Raw genomic sequence first — 22,146 nt, forward strand, 5'->3', positions numbered from 1 at the left:
TTTACTATTACTTAAAAAAACCTACCAAAGTTTTTGAAAGGCAATTTACATCTGCTTTGATGAACCAAGCCCCTTTAGCTCCCAGCCTCTTCTTACATTTGAAAAGTAGATTATATAATTTTGACATGACAACTAGAGTATTACAGCCTATAAAAAACTTCTATGGAAGGGAGCAACAGTATAGATAATTCAGTTATTTAACGCACTGTGGACAGATTTAGTTGTAGGACTTAAGTCTGAGAGCTACAGGTGACATAGGATTAAATCATAATATAAAGTACGTTCATTTATTAATTTGAAAAATATTTGAGTGCCTCTCATTTGCAAGGCACTGTGCTAGGCTTTAGGGAGACAGTGATAAGATACAGCAGTCTATGTGCTCATAGAACTTAGTTTAACTAGAGAAATAGGAAGTAAATGAATATATTATTATAAATTAATGCAAAGGTTAAGAGTGAATGTAGCACAGATCCTAACCTGTAATAAAAGACAGTGACCTAGACTTGGAGCAGAACAGGCTTTGGGAGGAAGTGATTCTTCACCTGAGATCTGAATGTAGAGTTAATTAGGTGAAAAGAAGGGCGTTTGTCTTGGTCCAGTGTCTCAAGCATAAGCAACAGTGAGTCACAGAGGTCCTGTGAGAGGAGAGAACCTGGTGCCTCCAAGAATTGATGGCTGGAGCATAGAGGAAATAGCCATGAAAAGGAGTTTGGTCTTTTGAAAGAAAAATTGCAGCCACAATACGTAAAAAATTTTAGAATCATAGGAAGGAACCTATAATCCACAGTTATGGAAACTGTTTAAAAAAATACCTTAAAACCAGGATCCATAAACTTGAATATGTTTATATGCCTGGTATAACATGTTTTCATGCTATTTTTTCCCTATAATGCTGAAAAGTAAAGTCTATTTTATGACTCTTTGGGTCCTCAACTTCTGCCAAGTGCTTTCTTTCCACTCATTTTCAGTATGAATTAGGCAGTTAAGGTGGTTTGGATGTGCAAAGTTTAGAGAAGGGGTTGTGGGGTATGAGTTTGTCCTAAATAGCATTTCTAGTAATGGATAAACTCACTATTTTTTTCCATATTGCAAAGCTGAGAAGTTATCTCTAAGTCTAGGAGAATATTCTTTTGATAAAAATGAAGAGCATTTAAAGGACACAAATATGAAAGAGAAGAATCTTGAAGATTATTGGAAGAAAGCCAAGGAAATTTTACGCAGAATAGAAGAACTTGAAACAGAAGGAAATGAGGTTGGCTTTTTTGTTTCAAATAATACAGAGCTTTTTTCAAAGTTTTTTTTAATAATAGAGGTTGGAGGGTAAAATATTTTTCTTGCAAATTTACTTTTTATTTTTATGGTTTTAAATTTAAAATTCATTAGTAATACTTGAGGAATCTTCCTTGAACACAGAAAAAAAGTATTTTTAAAAAATGAAAATGAAGGACTTCCCTGGTGGTCCAGTGGTTAAGAGTCCATCTTCCAATACAATGGATGCAGGTTCAATTCCTGGTCAGGGAACTAAGATCCCACATTCTGTGGGGGCATTAAGCCTGGCCTTCACAACTAGAGAGCCTTCCTGCTGCAGACGGCAGAGCCCAGGCACTCCAGACCCTTGCTCTCTACAACTCTAGAGAAGCCTAGGTGCCACAACTGTAAAGCAGCTAAGATAAATATTTTAAAAAGTGGAAATAATGACTGAAAAAATAAGAGACATGGAGGATAGAGTCACGAGATCTATCATTTACATAGTAAGGGTTTGAGAAAGAGAAAGAATGGAGAAGTAATAGTTGACCCTTGAACAACAGATGTTTGAACTGCTTGAATCTGTTCATATATGGATGGTTTATTTTGACTTTATTTTTGTGTAAATTGTGAGATATATGTTCCCATCTGACTACCCAAATGTCCCCAAATCATTTAATAAATATTCTCCCCTTTCTCCCTAATGTAAACTTCATCTTTTATAATGTATATTCTATTGACAATCATAAACTTTTTATGCATTATTTAAAGGGAGTGTAATTTGGATTATAAAACAAATGATTATTTTGAAATTATTTACTTATTTTTATATTATAGGAAAATATACAAGGAGAGAATTATAAGAATAATGTTTCATCTATGAACATAAATATTCAAGATACACTGAAACACCTCCATGCAGATAGCAGCAGTGGTTTTCCCAAAGCAGAGGATAAAGATAAAAGCCAGGCTAGAAAGCTACATGGTTCTAAGTCCCATAAAGTCATGTCTAAAGCATGTACAAATGATGATCAAGTGAAGATGGTGTTAAGGAGTGCAAATCCAGTTAATGCTTGTTATAGGGAGAGTGGGCAGAATAAGACTTTATGTACAGCCAATTCAAGCTGCAAACAAAACCTATGTGAAGAAACAACTTCTGAAAAAAAGAGCTTTGTTTCTCAGTCAAGGTATAATTTAATAATTGTTTCTAACTTTTACTTACTTATTCAGCATTTGTGTGGATGTGTGCATGTAGTACAATGTGCTATACTCTTAAGCTGCTGCTGCTGCTGCTGCTGAGTCACTTCAGTCGTGTCCGACTCTGTGTGACCCCTTAGACGGAAGCCCACCAGGTTCCTCCATCCCTGGGATTCTCCAGGCAAGAACACTGGAGTGGGTTGCCATTTCCTTCTCCAATGTGTGAAAGTGAAAAGTGAAAGTGAAGTCGCTCAGTCGTGTCCGACCCTTAGCGATCCCACGGACTGCAGCCCACCAGGCTCCTCCATCCATGGGATTTTCTAGGCAAGAGTACTGGAGTGGCTTGCCATTGCCTTCTCCGATACTCTTAAGCACTGGGATATAAAAATGATAAAACATGGTTTTGGGGAGGAACCTAATGTAGGAGGTTTTGGGAAAGGGGTTTGGATGGGACAGTCTTGGCCAATTCATCTAGGGTCTGGCATATCATACTCAAGATTTTCTGTTTTAACTTATAAGGTATAAGGAGCCATTGACAATTTTAAATCAAATGGCATAATCAGATTTGAATTTTAGAAGGGATACTCAGGAAACTTAAACTGAATGTCTATAGCTGAAATAACGATACACATATTGATTATCAATCAGCAGTTTGGCAAAAGCCAGTCTGTAAGTTTAATTTGATAAATGGGGGTAAGGTGTGATTAAGATCTGGTTTAGGCTCACCTTTTCATGTGTTCCCTGTGCCTCCTCTCCAGTACATGTTGTTTCTCCTTCACGGGTAGCCTATGGGACTGGACCTGAAATCAGCGCCTTTCTTCCTAGAACCTTTCTTGTGTTCTGCTCTTCTGATAGTTACTGGACTATGAGGGAGACTGAAGAGGATGCTGCTATGTTTTGGGAGGTTGCAGGGTAAAGCAAGTGTTAGAAAGATGGATTATATTATCACATTCCCTTTTTCCTTTTCCAAACCATTCTTCATGTAATTTTAACTTGATTTCTTAGGGATGTAGAATTGGGAATTAGTGAGATATGCTCTTGGGCCAGCCTTCTTGCCCTCTGGCCCACTGAATTTGTTTTTTCCTCTTTTTTGCTTTTCTTCTTTCCCTGCTTTCCTCTCTTTTTCCCCATGTCTCTGCTGACATCAGTGTTACTGCCCTTTGGAGTCTTGCTTAACTCCACTTTTTTTTTAAATTGAAGTGGAGTTGATGTTACCGTGTTTGAGCTGTACAGCAGTGATTCACTTACTATTCTTTTTCAGATTCTTTTCCATTATACATTACTATAAGATACTGAATATAGTTTCCCATTCTATACGTAGGTCCTTATTATCTATTTATACATAATAGTTAACTCCACTTTTAGAAACAAGCTTGTATGTAACTGCTGCATACCATACTTTGGCAGAATATGGTGGGTTTTGGTAGATCCTGGTTCCAGCTCCTTCTGTCTGCCAAACTCTGCTTATATAGAAACATTTGTTCACACACCAATGTTTGCTTATAGTAATCTTGTGTCTGTTTTCTTTTAGAGACCATATTTTTAAACACCCAACTCCTATTGCCAAAAACACAAAACAGCAGTTACCAGTAACAGGTATGGCTAAAAATGTTTCTTCTTTGATTGTTGAACATATTCAGGTGATTAGTATAGCTAAAAATGTACATTGGTATATCTTCTCTCTAACATACAAGCCATGCCTTTACCTATCTTTCTAAACTAAGTGCTTCAGTCATCTTTTGTTAATATCCAGAACCTTTCTGTTTATCCACTAGGATGACTGGATGTGTAGTCCCGGGCTACAGTTTATAAAAATTTTCAGAATTAATAAACTTGTAAATGTCATATACTTTTTACTAATCAAAAATACTTTGCATTTTGCAATTTTTTCTCCAGATCCATTTACATTATGTTCAGATATAATAAATAAAGAAGTCATCAGTTTTCTAGAAACAGACAGTTGTTCCAAAATGTTGAGGTATAGATGCTCAGGTAAGTATTTTTTTAATTGTAATTGTTTTTCATAATTAAAGTTTATATGACATAAATTAACTAGACTTTGTGATAGTTCTACCGGTGTGATTTAAACTTCATCCCCTTTGGAGAAATAACAGTCTTGGGTGTCATAAAAAATTCAAATTAATACCTTTTATCTACAGTAGCCTGTGTTCCCAATATTTGTTCATATGAGTCAGCACAGCTAATAGTTTTTAAAAATTACCTTATTATTCTGTTTTTGTCGCCATCTATAAGTTTAGCTTTTCTGAGTAAGGTAAACATTTTTTGTATTTTCAGAGAGTCAATAAATAGGTATATATTCTGGATTATGTTCTGAAAATCATAGGTATTAACTGTCTATTTTTATATTTATAGTAAATTTATAAGTTTTTCTAGTGTTCCATGTCCCATTATTTCTTTTTTCTTCAGGGTCCTCAGTGCTTACTCCATCCTTTCTTCTCCTTCATATCCAAGTATTTGCTCTTTGTTTACTCTTATTGTTGCAATCTGCCCTTTGGAGAAAATTGAGGCTATTCCACATTAGGCTCAAAATACTACTATTCTTCTGTCTTCCACCAGTCGTGTCCAACTCTTTGCAGGATTATAACTGGCCAGGCTCCTCAGTCCATGGAATTTCCTACGCAAGAATACTGGAGTGGGGTGCCATTTCCTCCTCCAGGGGATCTTCCTGACCAGGGATCGAACCTGTGTCTCTGTGTCTCCTGCATTGGCAGGCAGATTCTTTACTACTGAGCCATCTGTTATTCCTTGATCTTTCTCTTCCTGCCAAATTTCTGCATATATTTCCCCCACTAAATAATCTACAGCACTTACTCAACACTGCTGCAACATATACTTTTGTGGTATCATCTCTCATTTTACCAGTGATTTTCAAATCTGTATCTCCACACTTTACTTGTACCTTGGGTTATAGCCACATTCTGCTATTTCCAGCTGTATCCAGGACATACTCACTTTAATATCTTGTTATTTCAAGTTTAATATATCCAAAACACAACACCTTTCTCCTTAAACTGCCCTCCCTCCAGCATCTTCATTATTGTTAATATTGCCACTATTCTTCTGGCCCCCCAGATTTCAAACATTGAGTCATCTGTAACTGTCTTTTCTCCGTACATCCCCTATTTCTAGTCTATCAGATTTGGTTCTTTCTTTCTTTCCCACACAGGCCTCTTGTCCTTCATGCTTCAATTACTCCAGCAACTCTGTAGCAGTCTTTCAGTCTCAAGTCTCACCAACTCCCAAGTCATGCATATTGCTATTAACTTCTCTTCCTCATGTGCTTTTTATCATGTTACCAGGGTAAAGAACCCTCAGTGCTTCTCTGTAACTCACCAAATCAAACTCTCTGCCTGGCTTTTAAAATTGTGTGGAATTTTGTTCTTTTTCCACTTGTAAAATTTTACTGCACATTTGTTCTACCAGAAATGTGCCATGCTTATTCCAGACTCTGCCATTTGATCCACCACAATTGAGCATTGTCCTCAACGTCTCTTTTACCCTAATAGCTCATTATTCATCAATTTTACCTCAGAAATCTCTGCCTTCTCCCAGCAAATGTTGTATTTCAGAATCCCCTCATTTGTTTTCTGGACTATTTAAGTTACCCATCAACTCATTCTCTTACTTTCAGCTGAGCTTTCTGTTAGACAAATTACATCATATCCCTGCTTGATAAATATCCCTCAGTTCTCCCATTGACTTGAAGATAGCTAAAAATCCTTAGGATGGTTCTCAAGACTCTTGTTGATTGGCCCCTGGCAACCCTTACCAGCCTCAACTTTTCTCCCACGCTTCTCTCATACCTATACTCCAGCCACACACGACACCTGATTGTCTGAACACACTACACTTTCTCACTCTCCTGTGCTTTTGCACATGTTCTTTGTACTTAAAATGTCCTCATCCCTGCCAACTTTCTGTCTGGCTAACTTTTCCTTTAGGTGACAGGCAGATAGAATACCTTATAATGTATGGATGTGGCTAACATTACCTGAATCTATTGATCCATGTTAACATTTAAAAAAAGATAGTCAGACTTTATGTGTCTGTTAATACAATGCAGTTAGAAGTCCACAGTACTACCTGTGACAAATTCTACTAAAAACAACTTAATCTGATCAGTTCAGTCGCTCAGTCGTTTCCGACTCTCCACGACCCCATGAATCACAGCACGCCAGGCCTCCCTGTCCATCACCAACTCCCAGAGTTCACTCAAATTCATGTCCATAAAGTCGGTGATGCCATCCAGCCATCTCATTCTCTGTCGTCCCCTTCTCCTCCCGCCCCCAACCTTTCCCAGCATCAGAGTTTTTTCCAGTGAGTCAACTCGTCGCATGAGGTGGCCAAAGTATTGCAGTTTCAGCTTTAGCATCAGTCCTTCCAGTGAACACCCAGGATTGATCTCCTTTAGAATGGACTGGTTGGATCTCCTTGCAGTACAAGGGACTCTCAAGAGTCTTCTCCAACACCACAGTTCAAAAGCATCAATTCTTCGGCGATCAGCTTTCTTCACAGTCCAACTCTCACATCCATACATGACCACGGGAAAAACTATAGCCTTGACTAGACGGACCTTGGTTGGCAAAGTAATGTCTCTGCTTTTTAATATACTATCAAGGTTGGTCATAACTTTCCTTCTAAGGAGTAAGCGTCTTTTAATTTCCTGGCTGCAATCAGCATCTGCAGTAATTTTGGAGCCCAAAAAATAAAGTCTGACACTGTTTCCACTGTTTTTCCATCTATTTCCCATGAAGTGATGGGACCAGATGCCATGATCTTTGTTTTCTGAATGTTGAGCTTCAGGCCAACCTTTTCCCTCTCCTCTTTCACTTTCCTCAAGAGGCTTTTTAGTTCCTCTTCACTTTCTGCCATAAGGGTGGTGTCATCTGCATATCTGAGGTTATTGATATTTCTCCCAGCAATCTTGATTCCAGCTTGTGCTTCTTCCAGCCCAGCGTTCCTCATGATGTACTCTACATATAAGTTAAATAAGCAGGGTGACAATATACAACCTTGACGTACTCCTTTTCCTACTTGGAACCAGTCTGTTGTTCCATGTCCAGTTCTAACTGTTGCTTCCTGACCTGCATACAGGTTTCTCAAGAGGCAGGTCAGGTGGTCTGGTATTCCCATCTCTTTCAGAATATTCCACAGTTTATTGTGATCCACACAGTCAAAGGCTTTGGCATAGTCAATGAAGCAGAAATAGATGTTTTTCTGGAACTCTCTTGCTTTCTCCATGATCCAGCGGATGTTGGCAATTTGACCTCTGGTGCCTCTGCCTTTTCTAAAACCTGCTTGAACATCTGGTAGTTCACGGTTCACATATTGCTGAAGCCTGGCTTGGAGAATTTTGAGCATGACTTTACTAGCGTGTGAGATGAGTGCAATTGTGCGGTAATTTGAGCATTCTTTGGCATTGCGTTTCTTTGGGATTGGAATGAAGACTGACCTTTTCCAGTCCTATGGCCACTGCTGAGTTTTCCAAATTTGCTGGCATATTGAGTGCAGCACTTTCACAGCATCATCTTTCAAGATTTGAAATAGCTCAACTGGAATTCCATCACCTCCACTAGCTTTGTTCATAGTGATGCTTCCTAAGGCCCACTTGACTTCACATTCCAAGATGTCTGGCTCTAGGTCAGTGATCATGTTATCGTGACTGTCTTGGTCGTGAAGATCTTTTTTGTACAGTTCTTCTGTGTATTCTTGCCACCTCTTCTTAATATCTTCTGCTTCTGTTAGGTCCATACCATTTCTGTCCTTTATCGAGCCCATCTTTGCATGAAATGTTCCCTTGGAATCTCTAAGTTTCTTGAAGAGATCTCTTGTTTTTCCTATTCTGTTGTTTTCCTCTATTTCTTTGCATTGATCACTGAGGAAGGCTTTCTTATGTCTCCTTTCTATTCTTTGGAACTCTGCATTCAGATGCCTGTATCTTTCCTTTTCTCCTTTGCTTTTCGCCTCTCTTCTTTTCACAGCTATTTGTAAGGCCTCCTCAGACAGCCATTTTGCTTTTTTGCATTTCTTTTCCATGGGGATGGTCTTGGTCCAGTTATCTAGATCTAATTAACAGTTTCTTGGGCACACAGGAACATTTTAAAGGATACAACTAGGATGTAATCAGCAAAACCCCAACTTTGGGAACCTGCACATTACAAATGACCTGGTGTCTCCAACAGGCAAATGACAAAGAGGAAGAGAGGAGAATTGATAGATTAAAAGAAACTCAAGAGACATCAGCTGAATGTAATGGTCAACCTTGTTTGAATCATGATTCAAATAAGCCGACCATAAAGAGAAAGTTTTAAAATGATGGGAAAATTTGAGCACTGACTGGATATTAGATTACATTAAGCATAATTTTCTTAGGTGTGATAGTGGTTTTGCCATTAAAAAAATAAGACAAAATAAGTACTTTTTAAAAAGAGTTCTTATCTGTTAAGAATGCATATGAAATAATACTCAAATGCAACTTCCAGGCTTCATAATTCAGTGTGTACAGGAAGGCAGGTAGGTAGAGGGAGTAGGTAGAGGGAGATAAAATATGATTGGCCATGAGTTAAGAATAGTTGAAGCTAGAGGATGGATACATGATGGTTCATTATTCTTTTCCATTCATTCTCATGTATTTGAAGAGTTCCATAATATTAAAAAAAAAAGATGACTGAGCCTAAGGGTCACTTCTTTTGGATATCTTCCCTGACAGTGACTCCTGCTCAGAATTAGACCAAGCTAGAAGCTCCTTTCCTATATCACCATAAATGTTTACACCTCTGTGGCAACACTTGTTTCCCTGCATTGTATTTGTTGTCTTTACTCTTTCATATGAGGTGGCTTTGAGTTTCTTGATGTATTTATAATTAACTTCCTGATTTCACTTCAGTTACCATCATAAAGATATTAGATTTCATAAATTTGTTATTAAATATTTTATAACATCTATGCATCATTTTAATTTGTTTTCTTTTAGGTTGCATAGCAGTAGGAAAATCCCTGAATAGTCGAAATTTTAGCAAGCTCTTGCACTGTTGCCCATACCAATGTGATCGTCACAAAGTCATTGTGGAAGCTGAAGACAGATATAAAAGTGAACTAAGGAAATCACTTATCTGTAACAAAAGTAATTAATTCAGCAGTTTTAAGACTGTAATTATGACTGTACCTTCTGAACTATGATCTAGAACGTTAAGTATATTGAAAGCTAAAGGGTACAAAAAGTGTTGAAAAGAAAATCTGTCTCTGAGCAACCATGATTTAAAATGTTCCCAGGGAGTAGATTTAGTCTCTGGTGGTTTAAAAATTCTTCTAATCCACCTAAGGATTCCCATTAGAAGGGGGAAAAAGGAAATATCATACTAATGGAATTGATGTGACACTACTCAGATTAATACTCTAAGTAGGCTAAATGTTTTCGTATTTTTCAGAAATTCTGCTGACCCCGCATAGAAGACGTCAACTCAGTAGTGAATCTACTACCCCTGGAAGAATAAGTGAATATACTTAATTTTTAAATAAATATAAATTTCATATATTCCTGAAACAGAACAGCTCAATGATTGTTCTCAGTCACATCATTAGCAGCTTCTAAATAATAACCCTTGGCTCTGATAAGTCATATTTCCTGAGAAAACAGGTTTCCCTCCTCCCTTCCCCATGCCACTCGCTCATCTCTTGCTTTCCAGCTGGGGAAGGAGCAGCAGAAAACTTAACATTTATTAAGAACCCATTATGTATTAGATGTTTTATAGATACTATTTCCTTTATTTCATAAAATAAAATTGTAAGATAAGGTATTACTTTATTTCCACTTTACTTTCTTTTCTTTTAAGTTGCATAGCAATAGGAAAATCCCTGAATAGCCAAAATTTGCCAGTGAGCAAATGGCAGAACTTAGATTCAAATGCAAGTTTGTCTTTCTTCAGAACCTCCGGTTCATTCCTCTGTATCACATTTCTATTTTAGCACTTCAAATAATCAAAACTGAAGAGACAAATAGTACAAAGCTTAGATCCCTGCTTAAAAATTCTTCTCAAACTTCTCAAACTATGAGTTAATTTATAGGAGTTTTTATTAAACTACAGGGTTAACAGGTCAGGTTTATCACCATTTCAAATTTATCATGAGACTTAATGGAGAAGGCAATGGCAACCCACTCCAGTACTCTTGCCTGGAAAATCCCATGGGCAGAGGAGCCTGGTAGGCTGCAATCCATGGGGCCGCGAAGAGTCGGACACGGCTGAGCGACTTCATTCTCACTTTTCACTTTCATGCATTGGAGAAGGAAATGGCAACCCACTCCAGTGTTCTTACCTGGAGGATCCCAGGGACGGGGGAGCCTGGTGGGCTGCCGTCTATGGGGTCACACAGAGTCGGACACAACTGAAGCGACTTAGCAGCATGAGACTTAAAGAACATTACCATTTTCTTCTGTTCGTATGGAATTAGTACCTGCAGAATAAGAGTAAGCAATTGAGTACATTACTTGTACTCAATTAATAGCCATTAGTAACTAACTATAGAGTAACTGTAGAGTCATTCTGTTATTTATTGTGAAGAGGTCTGGGCTTGATCCATCCAGGAAACATTTTGCCACTCATTTTGTTTCTCCATTTTCACTGCCAAAATCTTGAAAGAAATTTCAAATTTACTTTTTATAACTGGGTCTTTTTCAAGATTAAAATTTCTGCATATAAGTTAAAATTAAGTGCAGTACCAGTATAGGGTAGCCCACTTTTTGAAGTAATATTTTCTGTCGAAACTGTTAGAAAATAGATATTTTTCCATAGAAATGTTGCATTGGAAATCTTGTCTTTGATAAGGAGTTGGCATCAAATTAACAATAGAATTTCTTCAGCAGCATGTCTCAAAAGCAAATATAAATCAACTAAAAATGTTCAATAATCATTTTTCATAGTAAAGTCATTTGCAGAACCTCATGAAATATACATAATTATTCCTATATATTGATTATACAAAGGGATCCTAAATACCGTTAGGATCATTTTCAACTCATAAACACCTAAATCTTTTTTGTAGGTTAGAACCACTTAGTTAAAATCAAATAATAAGTTGGCCTGCTTTTTTTCAAAATTAGGCATTTTGAGGAGGTAGTGATTAGATTGGTCTTATATCTTATGGGGCTTCCCAGGTGGCACTAGTGGTAAAGAACCTGCCTGCCAAGGCAGGAGACATGGGTCAGGAAGATCCCCTGGAGGTGGGCATGGCAACCCACTCCAGTAATCTTGCTTGGAGAATCCCATGGACAAAGGAACCTGGCAGACTGCAGTCCATGGGATCACAAAGAGTGGGACACGACTGAAGCGACTTAGTATGCATGCATATATCTTTTACAAGCAGGCCAGGAATATGTGATGTACTGTTTTCCCCCTCTTAATAAATTTCCCTTTCATGCTAGAGACATTCATTATCTTTCATTTGGTTATAGGTTACAGTCAAATTTGAGACTATTCTTTTGAGAAGGGACCATTGCAGCATCTAAGTTTTCAAAAGAGTCTTGGGAACAAGGCTGTTTCAGGATGGATTGAAAAATAAGAGTCTAAAACTAAGTCTTCTTGCCTACTTTTCCTTGCTATTTTCTTCTCCCTGCTTTCTTCTAATGCCCAATCAGTATAAAAAAGAGCACTAAAGAAGCCACAGAAGGGAGCATTGTGGTGTAGAGAGCTGTTTCCCCTTCTAGGCTGCCCACTATTCTGCTGCAGAAACCTTTGAGGAGTTGGGCACAGATGTTAATTTAAGTTAGAAGTCAGTGAGATGGCAACTGCAGTGGAAAAGTGGGGATGGGCTCTACATGAACAACCCCAGGACCCAATATCCTGAATGATATAATAACCCATCTGGTTCTGATTGTAATGAGTTTTGAGATCAGTTCAGTTCAGTCGCTCAGTCGCGTCCGACTCTCCGCGACCCCATGAATCACAGCACACCAGGCCTCCCTGTCCATCACCAACTCCCAGAGTTCACTCAAACCCATGTCCACAGAGTCGGAGATGCCATCCAACCATCTCATTCTCTGTCGTCCCCTTCTCCTCCCGCCCCCAACCTTTCCCAGCATCAGAGTCTTTTCCAGTGAGTCAACTCGTCGCATGAGGTGGCCAAAGTATTGGAGTTTCAGCTTTAGCATCAGTCCTTCCAATGAACCCCCAGGACTGATCTCCTTTAGAATGGACTGGTTGGATCTCCTTGCAGTACAAGGGACTCTCAAGAGTCTTCTCCAACACCACAGTTCAAAAGCATCAATTCTTCGGCGATCAGCTTTCTTCACAGTCCAACTCTCACATCCATACATGACCACGGGAAAAACCATAGCCTTGACTAGACGGACCTTGGTTGGCAAAGTAATGTCTCTGCTTTTTAATATACTATCAAGGTTGGTCATAACTTTCCTTCCAAGGAGTAAGCGTCTTTTAATTTCATGGCTGCAATCAGCATCTGCAGTGATTTTGGAGCCCAAAAAAATAAAGTCTGACACTGTTTCCACTGTTTTTCCATCTATTTCCCATGAAGTGATGGGACCAGATGCCATGATCTTTGTTTTCTGAATGTTGAGCTTCAAGCCAACCTTTTCCCTCTCCTCTTTCACTTTCATCAAGAGGCTTTTGAGATCATTTAGCAAGTGAAATTGAAATCATCTATTTCTTGGAGAACTACAGTTTTCCAATAGACCCAAAAGTAAGATGTAACTTCATTGATGAGTTTTTAAAAAATTTATGTATATATATATATTTATATATTTAATATATTAAATATATATTATTTTATTTTTGGTTGCTCTTTGTCTTTGTTGTTGTGTACAGGCACTCTAGCTGTGCGGAGAGTGGGGGCTACTCTCCATTGCATTGCATGGGCTTCTCATTGAGGTGGCTTCTCTTGTGGAACACAGAGTCTAGGCACACAAGCTTCAGTGGTTGCAGCATGCAAGCTCAGTAGTTGTGGCACACTGGCTTAGTTGCTCTGAGGCTTGTGCAATCTACCTGGACCACAGATTGAACCCGTGTCCCCTGCAGTGGCAGGTGGATTCCTATCCACTGTACCACCAGGGAAGTCTCAGTGATAAGTTTTAAAACACTTTTTACCAGTGATAACTTTTTTTTCTTTCAACAAATATTTATTGATCACCTCCCATGTGTCCGACACAATTTTAGGCACGGGGGACATAATGGTGAATTAAACAGACAAAAATCCCAGTCTTCATGGATCTCGCATTCTAAGCACTACCATTCAGTAATAATTAGACATTATTTCATTGATTTCTTGGCCTTTTGCTGCTAAGATTTTTCTCTTCTAATTTAAGAGATCTGAACTGTGGCTCCTATCTTAGGAGAGATGGACTAGCAGTCCTGACCTGCAAAGGCAAGATTTTCTAAGGTTGTCCCAGCAGTTATTCCAGGTCCTACTAGAGTGAATAGCAGGCTTAATTGGAAATACAAAAACTCCTCCTCATCAGCATTAGCTCAGTTCAGTTCAGTCGCTCAGTCATGTCTGACTCTTTACGACCGCATGAATCGCAGCACGCTAGGCCTCCCTGTCCATCACCAACTCCCAGAGTTCACTCAAACTCATGTCCATCTAGTTGGTGATGCCATCCAGCCATCTCATTATCTGTCGTCCCCTTCTCCTGCCCCCAATCCCTCCCAGCATCAGAGTCTTTTCCAGTGAATCAACTCTGCATGAGGTGGCCAAAGTATTGGAGTCTCAACTTTAGCATCAATCCTTCCAATGAACACCCAGGACTGATCTCCTTTAGGAGGGACTGGTTGGATCTCCTTGCAGTCCAAGGGACTCTCAAGAGTCTTCTCCAACACCACAGTTCAAAAGCATCAATTCTTCAGCGCTCAGCTTTCTTCACAGTCCAATTCTCACATCCATACATGACCACTGGAAAAATCATAGCCTTGACTAGACGGATCTTTGTTGGCAAAGTAATGTCTCTGCTTTTTAATATGCTATTTAGGTTGGTCGTAATTTTCCTTCCAAGGAGTAAGCATCTTTTAATGTCATGGCTGTAGTCACCATCTGCAGTGATTTTGGAGCCCAAAAAAATAAAGTCTGACACGTTTCCACTGTTTCCCCATCTATTTCCCATGAAGTGATGGGACCAGATGCCATGATCTTAGTTTTCTGAATGTTCAGCTTTAAGCCAACTTTTTTACTCTCCTCTTTCACTTTCATCAAGAGCCTTTTTAATTCCTCTTCACTCTCTACCATAAGGGTGGTGTCATCTGCATATCTGAGGTTATTGATATTTCTCCTGGCAGTCTTGATTCCAGCTTGTGCTTCTTCCAGCCCAGTGTTCCTCATGATGTACTCTGCATATAAGTTAAATGAGCAGGGTGACAATATACAGCCTTAATGTACTCCTTTTCCTATCTAGAACCAGTCTGTTGTTGCATGTCCAGTTCTAACTGTTGGTTCCTGACCTGCATACAGGTTTCTCTGGAGGCAGGTCAGGTGGTCTGGTGTTCTCATCTCTTTCAGAATTTTCCACAGTTTATTGTGATCCACACAGTCAAAGGCTTTGGCATAGTCAATAAAGCAGATACAGATGTTTTTCTGGAACTCTTGTTTTTTCCATGATCTTGCCTTGAGAACCCCATGAACAGTATCAAAAGGCAAAATGATAGGATACTGAATGAGGAATTCCCCAGGTCGGTAGGTGCCCAGTATGCTACTGGAGATCAGTGGAGAAATAATTCCAGAAAGAATGAAGGGATGGAGCCAAAGCAAAAACAGTGGATGTGACTGGTGATAGAAGCAAGGTCCAGTGCTGTAAAGAGCAATATTGCATGGGAACCTGGAATGTTAGGTCCATGAATCAAGGCAAATTGGAAGTGGTCAAACAGGAGATGGCAACAGTGAACGTTGACATTCTAGGAATCAGTGAACTAAAATGGACTGGAATGGGTGAATTTAACTCAGATGACCATTATATCTACTACTGTGGGCAGGAATCCCTTAGAAGAAATGGAGTAGCCATCATGGTCAACAAGAGTCCGAAATGCAGTACTTTGATGCAATCTCAAAAACGACAGAATGATCTCTTTTCATTTCCAAGGCAAACCATTCAGTATCACAGTAATCCAAGCCTATGCCCCAACCAATAACGCTGAAGAAGCTCAAGTTGAACGGTTCTATGAAGACCTACAAGACCTTTTAAACTAACACCCAAAAAGGATGTCCTTTTCATTATAGGGGACTGGAATGCAAAAGTAGGAAGTCAAGAAACACCTGGGGTAACAGGCAAATCTGGCCTTGGAATACAGAATGAAGCAGGGCAAAGGCTAATAGAGTTTTGCCAAGAGAAGGCACTGGTCATAGCAAACACCCTCTTCCAACAACACAAGAGAAGACTCTACACATGAACATCACCAGATGGTCAACACCGAAATCAGACTGATTATATTCTTTGCAGCCAAAGATGGAGAAGCTGTATACAGTCAGCAAAAACAAGACCAGGAGCTGACTGTGGCTCAGATCGTGAACTTCTTATTGCCAAATTCAGACTGAAATTGAAGAAAGTAGGGAAAACCACTAGACCATTCAGATATTACCTAAATCAAATCCCTTATGATTATACAGTAGAAGTGAGAAATAGATTTAAGGGACTAGATCTGATAGATAGAGTGCCTGATGAACTCTGGACGGAGGTTCGTGTCACTATACAGGAGACAGGGATCAAGACCATCCCCATGGAAAAGAAATGCAAAAAAGCAAAATGGCTGTCTGGGGAGGACTTACAAATAGCTGTGAAAAGAAGGGAAGCGAAAAGCAAAGGAGAAAAGGAAAGATATAAGCATCTGAATGCAGAGTTCCAAGGAATAGCAAGGAGAGATAAGAAAGCCTTCCTCAGCCATCAATGTAAAGAAATAGAGGAAAACAACAGAATAGGAAAGACTAGAGATCTCTTCAAGAAAATCAGAGATACCAAGGGTACATCAGCATTAACAATGAATTAAAAACCTTGAAGACTATTTCCTGGTAATCATGACTAGAAAATATTTGTTTACAGATACCAACTGTGTATTCTTTCTGTTATAGAAATTACCCCTAAAAACCAGATAAAACTTCCTCCTTGTGCAGCCTTTTTTTTTTTTTTGAGTTTTAATCAAGCTGAGCCCTCATATAGGTGATGAACCTGTTCTTTAAGTCAAATTTCAAAAAACCCCTTAATCCTTTAAAAACATTAATCAAGCATGATAAAGTAACAAGTGTTGATATTCTTTTCTGTGAAGTTATGGAGCCCTTTGGGAAGACTGTAGTTGTAAGATAGGTAAGTGGTTAACTGTCCTCACAGGAATGTTGAAAGAGTTAACCAAATGTCTATAAAATTTTCTGTTTCTTGATTATCATAAGATTAAGTTACAATTATTGCAGAGATCACAGTGATGGCATCTAGGTTGATAGTAGGCACTCAGTTTTTTTTTTTTTTCATTTGAATTGGATTTCCATATGATGAGTAGCCCAGGCATGAAGTTTTCTCACTGTATAATCCATATCCTTAGAATAAGTTTTTATTTGATTCTCAAGATCTCTTTTTTTAGCAAGTACTAATAATATATTCTATAATTCTCATTAATTACAGAGAAAAGAAGAATTCGTAAAAACTTTACCAAAGAAGAAATAAATTACCTTTTCAGTGGAGTTAAGAAAATGGGAAATCACTGGAATTTAATTTTGTGGTCTTTCCCCTTTCAGCAAGGACGTAAGGCTGTGGACCTTGCTCACAAATACCACAAGCTGACCAAATGCCCGAAGTGTGTGGCTCCTTGATTGGAAGACTTGTCAGTTTTTAGTTTGACACCTTGAAAAACAGTGTGTTAAAAATACAAAATTTTAAATATTCTTAAACACTCTCATGAGACAGGAAATGTGGCAATGGGGATACTGTTTTAATTATTTTTTGTGATGCTGTAGCTCATCAGACTGTTAAAATAACTTACAAGGACTTCCCTGGTGGTCCAGTGTCTAAGACTCCATGCTCTCAATGCAGGGATCCTGGGTTCAATTCCTGGTCAGGGAATTAGATCCCATAAGTTGCAACTAAAGATCCCCTGCAACTAAGACCCAGTGCAGCCAAATAAATAAAATTATTATTTTTTAATTATAAAACAAGTACATTTTCTTTTAAATTTTTATTTTATCGTATTTTTGGCTGCGCTAGTTGTGATGTGTGGGCTTCTCTCTAGTTGTAGCGTGCAGCCTTATTTGCCCCATAGCATGTGGGATCTTAGTTCCCTGACCAGAGATTGAACCCATGTTCCATGCATTGGAAGGGAGATTCTTAACCACTGGACAGTCAGAGAAGTCCCTAAAACAAATACATTTTCAATGTGTAGATCGGTAGGACAAAATTCCATATGAGGTCAAACATATGTTTCAGTTCAGTTCAGTTCTGTCGCTCAGTTGTGTCCAACTCTCCACGACCCCATGAATCACAGCATGCCAGGCCTCCCTGTCCATCACCAACTCCTGGAGTTCACTCAAACTCATGTCCACAGAGTCAGTGATGCCATCCAGCCATCTCATTCTCTGTCGTCCCCTTCTCCTCCCTCCCCCAACCTTTCCCAGCATCAGAGTCTTTTCCAGTGAGTCAACTCGTCGCATGAGGTGGCCAAAGTATTGGAGTTTCAGCTTTAGTATCAGTCCTTCCAATGAACCCCCAGGATTGATCTCCTTTAGAATGGACTGGTTGGATCTCCTTGCAGTACAGGATTACGCTTTTTCCCCTTAAGCTCAACCTAGGTCAGAGAAAAAGAATTATTGGCCTTTAAACATTATTTGACATTATATACTATATGAGACACTGTATTTAGTATTTTTACCCAGTGAAAGTGCCTCCCTGAAACTTAGTTTCCCAAGTTGTTCAAATCATGTTCCCAAACACTAATGTTTCTCCTAAAGGCAATTGTGCAATTGCTCCAGATACTCACAATTCTATCGTCAGGTTCACTTTTTGGTGCATATTTATTTGCTTCTGCAGTTTCAAAGTTGGAAACAATTTTTGATTGTTTGCTTTTAAGTTAGTTTTCTTCTAGTTGGAAACCAAACTATTAAATCTCAAAGTTCTATTTTTCTTACTTTTTTAATATTCCATCACACCAATGCCTTCTTCATTATACTTAAAATACTGTTACTGTGGCAAAGTGATCAAGTATCAAGACCTGAAAGCTCAGTTGCACTTCTGTACACATTGGCTCACTGCTTGATGTCATTCTTACAAATACTGAAGGGTATTTTCCTATAAGCATGTATTCTTTGACCCTTTCAGATCACGAGTATGTCTACTTAGATAAAGCAGAATTTTTATTAATTTCTGTTCCACACTGAAAATTCCAGAGGGTCAATAAGCAGAAAAGTCTCTGTTTAAAATTCAAAAGTTCCTTTAGGCCTAAGAATAATTTACAATTAGGAAAATTCTTTGCATCATTTAAAGTGTGAGTGAATTTATTCCATTATCTGTCAGTATTTCCTAAGCTCTATGGAGGTGATTTAAATGGTCTGCTGGGCTATTTTGATGTGTAATTCTCAAGATGTGTGAATGTTGTTTTAGGTTAATGGGGAGAACATTTTGTTGCTTCAACTTTGCTGGCAATAGTTTTTTTTTAATTGGAAATTATCTATGTAACAGAAAATCAAATACTAGTTAAAGAAGCATCCCCAACAGTAAGACACACTGTAACTTGGACAATGTTTTGTATCAGTCACTGACACTTTATTTAAAATAACTTACATTGCTTTCTGAAACCTTCAAATTTTATCCTAACCTTTGGCTAACTTGGTTAATTGAACTGCTTTTTTTTCCCCTCAAGTGGAATTTGATAGTAAATAAATACACATCAAAAGGAAAGCCAAAGAATGATCACATATTAGAGGACTGTTTGGTTTTAGGAACCCAAACCCAACCAGTTCCACAGGAAACAAAAAGTTAGACCCTTGGAGTTGGAGCTTACCTCAGTTATAGCTCCTTGCCAGAGGCATGAACTAACTGCTGTACAACAATCTGGACATTGGTGGCTGTGTTTAGTTTTGCCTATATGCTCAGAAACTTGGAATTTACTGTTTCACAGGGTGATAGTTGATGGTCAGTTCTTCCTTATGCCAAAATGAAATATGCCTTTCTGGAGTACCTCCTGCAGAACCACAAAAGTTGAATCTCTTTTCTGCATACCAGCCTTTTAGAGAGTTAAAGATAGATGTTCATCAGTTTCCCCTCTACATCCTTTATCTTCCATGCTGCTGAATCTTAGCTACTTCCTGCTTCAGCTGAACTGTGTCATGTCCCCTTATGAACTTAGTCACAGACCACTGGGCACTTTTTGTCTATAGACTGTCCCCCCCCAAAATGTGTACTGACTGGCAGAGTATAGGGACAAGTTTCTTTGCTAGCCCAAAGGTTTTATAAGAGCAAGTGAGCATGGACTCGATTCAGTGAGTTTTGTGTGCTCAGTCATGTTCAACTCTGCAGCCCCATAGACTATAGTCCGCTAGGCTCCTCTGTCCATAGAATTTTCCCGGCAAGGATACTGGACTGGATTGCCATTTCCATCTCCAGGGATCGTCCAGGGATCGAACCTGTGTCTCTTGCCTCTCCTGCATTGACAGGTGGATTCTTTACTACTAGTGCCACCTGGGAAGCCCCAAAGGTTTTATGGACCTTACCTAAGATGCTTCTTGGCATTCTACATGACCAACTCTCCAATTATTATTGATATAGTTAAGACATGATTTTTTAATTAATTCTTACCTTGTTCTTATTTTAACTCCACTACAAGACTTCAGTGTTTGTATGTGTTAATCAGTTGTGTCCAATTGATTAATCCCATGGATTATAGCCCATTTGTAATCCCATGGATTATAGCCCGCCAGGCTCCTCTGTCCATGGAATTCTCCAGGCAAGAATATTGGAATAGGTAGCTATTTCCTTCTCCAGGGGATCTTTGCAATCCAGGAATCAAACCTGGGTCTTCTGCATTGCAGGCAGATTATTTACCATCTGAGCCACCAGGGAAGCCCCACAAGACTTCAGTGATTCCTGTTAAATTGAATTTTAGGTTTATTCGGTACTCAGTTTGTCATCCAGTGTGTTAGGCCTCACTTCCTGCTTCAGCTCATCCACAGCTTCTATGAGTATGTGGCTGCATTCTCATCCAAGTCACGAATGGTATACCCTGAACTGACTGGGCCAAGGCAGGAGACTGGGGCTTCTCGCATCCTCCTCTGGGGTGGAGGGTGGGTGGGGGGCTTGCTCATCAGCCCACTCTGGGCCTGGTCTTTAACAAGCCTGGATCCCATCATCCAGCCTACATTTCACTTTCTCGTCTACAATGTGCATTGGCAAATGTTCTGTGGAAATCTGAATTTGCTATGTCTGCAGCATCCACCTACCTGGTATTCCTGCAAAAAAAAAAGAAACTAAATCTGGTGCTATCTTTTCCAATGGTCACATTAGAGAATTTCACCTGGGACTGATGATTTCACTGGCCTGTAGTTTTCAACTCTGTCTTTTGTCCTGTGAAAATTCTGATACTACTTGCCTTATGATTTACAACACTTTCTCTGCTTTTCCTAGACTTGCAGAGGTATAATTCTCCATAAGTTTTCACTCCCATTGTCTTGTTTGAACCTTACATTCAAGTTGGCAGATGATACGCTGATTTGTTGGAGCCTTTAATTCATGCTGCCGAAATGTTGGCAGAGCCAGGATCAGTCCTACTCATCTGAAACCCACATACTCCTTGCTTTTCTGCTATATCCTACTTCCTTGTGGTATTTAGAAATGCCTTGTAAAATGCCTCTGCTTCCACAGAAGCAGTCACACCTAAAGTGAAACTGGACAGGTGAAATGTATTTTTTCTTTCCTTTTCTCCCCATTACCCTCTTCCTTCCCCTTTCCTCCCCTGCCCCTTCTCCTCTCCTTTCCACATCTATTCCTTTTTCTTTCTTTTCCTGAAGAAAGGAAATTAAAGCCTATTTTTGGTGTCAAACGCTCGCTCCCAAGGGGAAAAAAAAGCCCTGTTATTAACGTAAAAAGTGTATTATTCACTGCGGTAAAAATCACTGCCTTGTGGTCTTAAGAGGGTCAAGGAAGGACGAGGTGAAAAGCAGGATATTTGTATTTGGGGAGTCTCATTTAAGGCCGATCTTTAAACTCGTGGTTCGATTAGGATTAGGCAAAGTTCATGGTATATATAATAGGTTAAAACTGGTGAGTAAGACTGAAGTACCAGGATGCTATCAGAAGATAGCTGGAAAGCATTGAGTCCTTAGCTTTCTCAAGATTTCTGAGCTTCAGGTTCCTCACCCTAAAGAGTTAGACGAGACTTAGTGACATAACGTGGGACTCTGGCACCGATAAGCGCTCGATAAACGGCACTGACCTGTATTGTTCTCATTCCAAAGCCTGAGCTCTTCGCTCCAGCGCCTCCGACCGGTGCCTCGGCCCCCGGACAGCGTGGCCGGAGCGGCCACTGGACGGAAGTCCTGGAACAGGGGTGCTGTTGCGCTCTTCGGCCGGCAGAGGCCGCCAGCGCGACCTCCGCCCGGGCGGCTCCCGCTCGCACCGCCGCCTCCCGGAGCAGGGCTGCCCAGGCGGCTGCCTGACCACCGCCCACCCCCTGCCACCGCGGTGGCCTCACGACCCTGCAGGAGCCCGCGGACTTCGCA

At 39.5% G+C, this 22,146-nt stretch overlaps 1 protein-coding gene and 2 long non-coding RNA genes across 3 annotated transcripts in view; 1 reads left to right on the top strand and 2 right to left on the bottom strand.

Annotated features, from left to right (window-relative positions):
• The window catches only part of LOC148774389 (uncharacterized), a 33,161-nt gene extending 22,173 nt beyond the window's left edge, over positions 1-10,988 (bottom strand). The window contains exon 1 of the long non-coding RNA XR_016035903.1: positions 10,777-10,988. This is a non-coding gene — a long non-coding RNA (uncharacterized LOC148774389). The remainder of the gene's footprint in view (positions 1-10,776) is intronic.
• The window catches only part of TERB1 (telomere repeat binding bouquet formation protein 1), a 33,445-nt gene extending 16,187 nt beyond the window's left edge, over positions 1-17,258 (top strand). Inside the window, exons 11-17 of the mRNA XM_088830569.1 lie at positions 1,095-1,252; positions 2,083-2,432; positions 3,974-4,038; positions 4,339-4,434; positions 9,437-9,586; positions 9,891-9,956; positions 17,066-17,258. Coding sequence (XP_088686695.1) covers positions 1,095-1,252; positions 2,083-2,432; positions 3,974-4,038; positions 4,339-4,434; positions 9,437-9,586; positions 9,891-9,956; positions 17,066-17,253 — 1,073 coding nt within the window. The 3' untranslated portion in view covers positions 17,254-17,258. The remainder of the gene's footprint in view (positions 1-1,094; positions 1,253-2,082; positions 2,433-3,973; positions 4,039-4,338; positions 4,435-9,436; positions 9,587-9,890; positions 9,957-17,065) is intronic.
• Positions 17,259-17,349: 91 nt separating this feature from the next.
• On the bottom strand, positions 17,350-21,986 carry LOC129547040 (uncharacterized). The gene is made up of 2 exons (XR_016035902.1): positions 21,861-21,986; positions 17,350-18,221 (listed from the first exon to the last, which is right to left on the bottom strand). It is a non-coding gene; the product is annotated as an uncharacterized LOC129547040 (long non-coding RNA).
• Between the last annotated feature and the right edge of the window lie 160 nt (positions 21,987-22,146).

The sequence above is a fragment of the Moschus berezovskii genome, chromosome 22 (genome assembly GCF_049115385.1).
Source record: "Moschus berezovskii isolate FMDL1 chromosome 22, NW_MosBer_1.0, whole genome shotgun sequence".
Taxonomy (NCBI): domain Eukaryota; kingdom Metazoa; phylum Chordata; class Mammalia; order Artiodactyla; family Moschidae; genus Moschus; species Moschus berezovskii.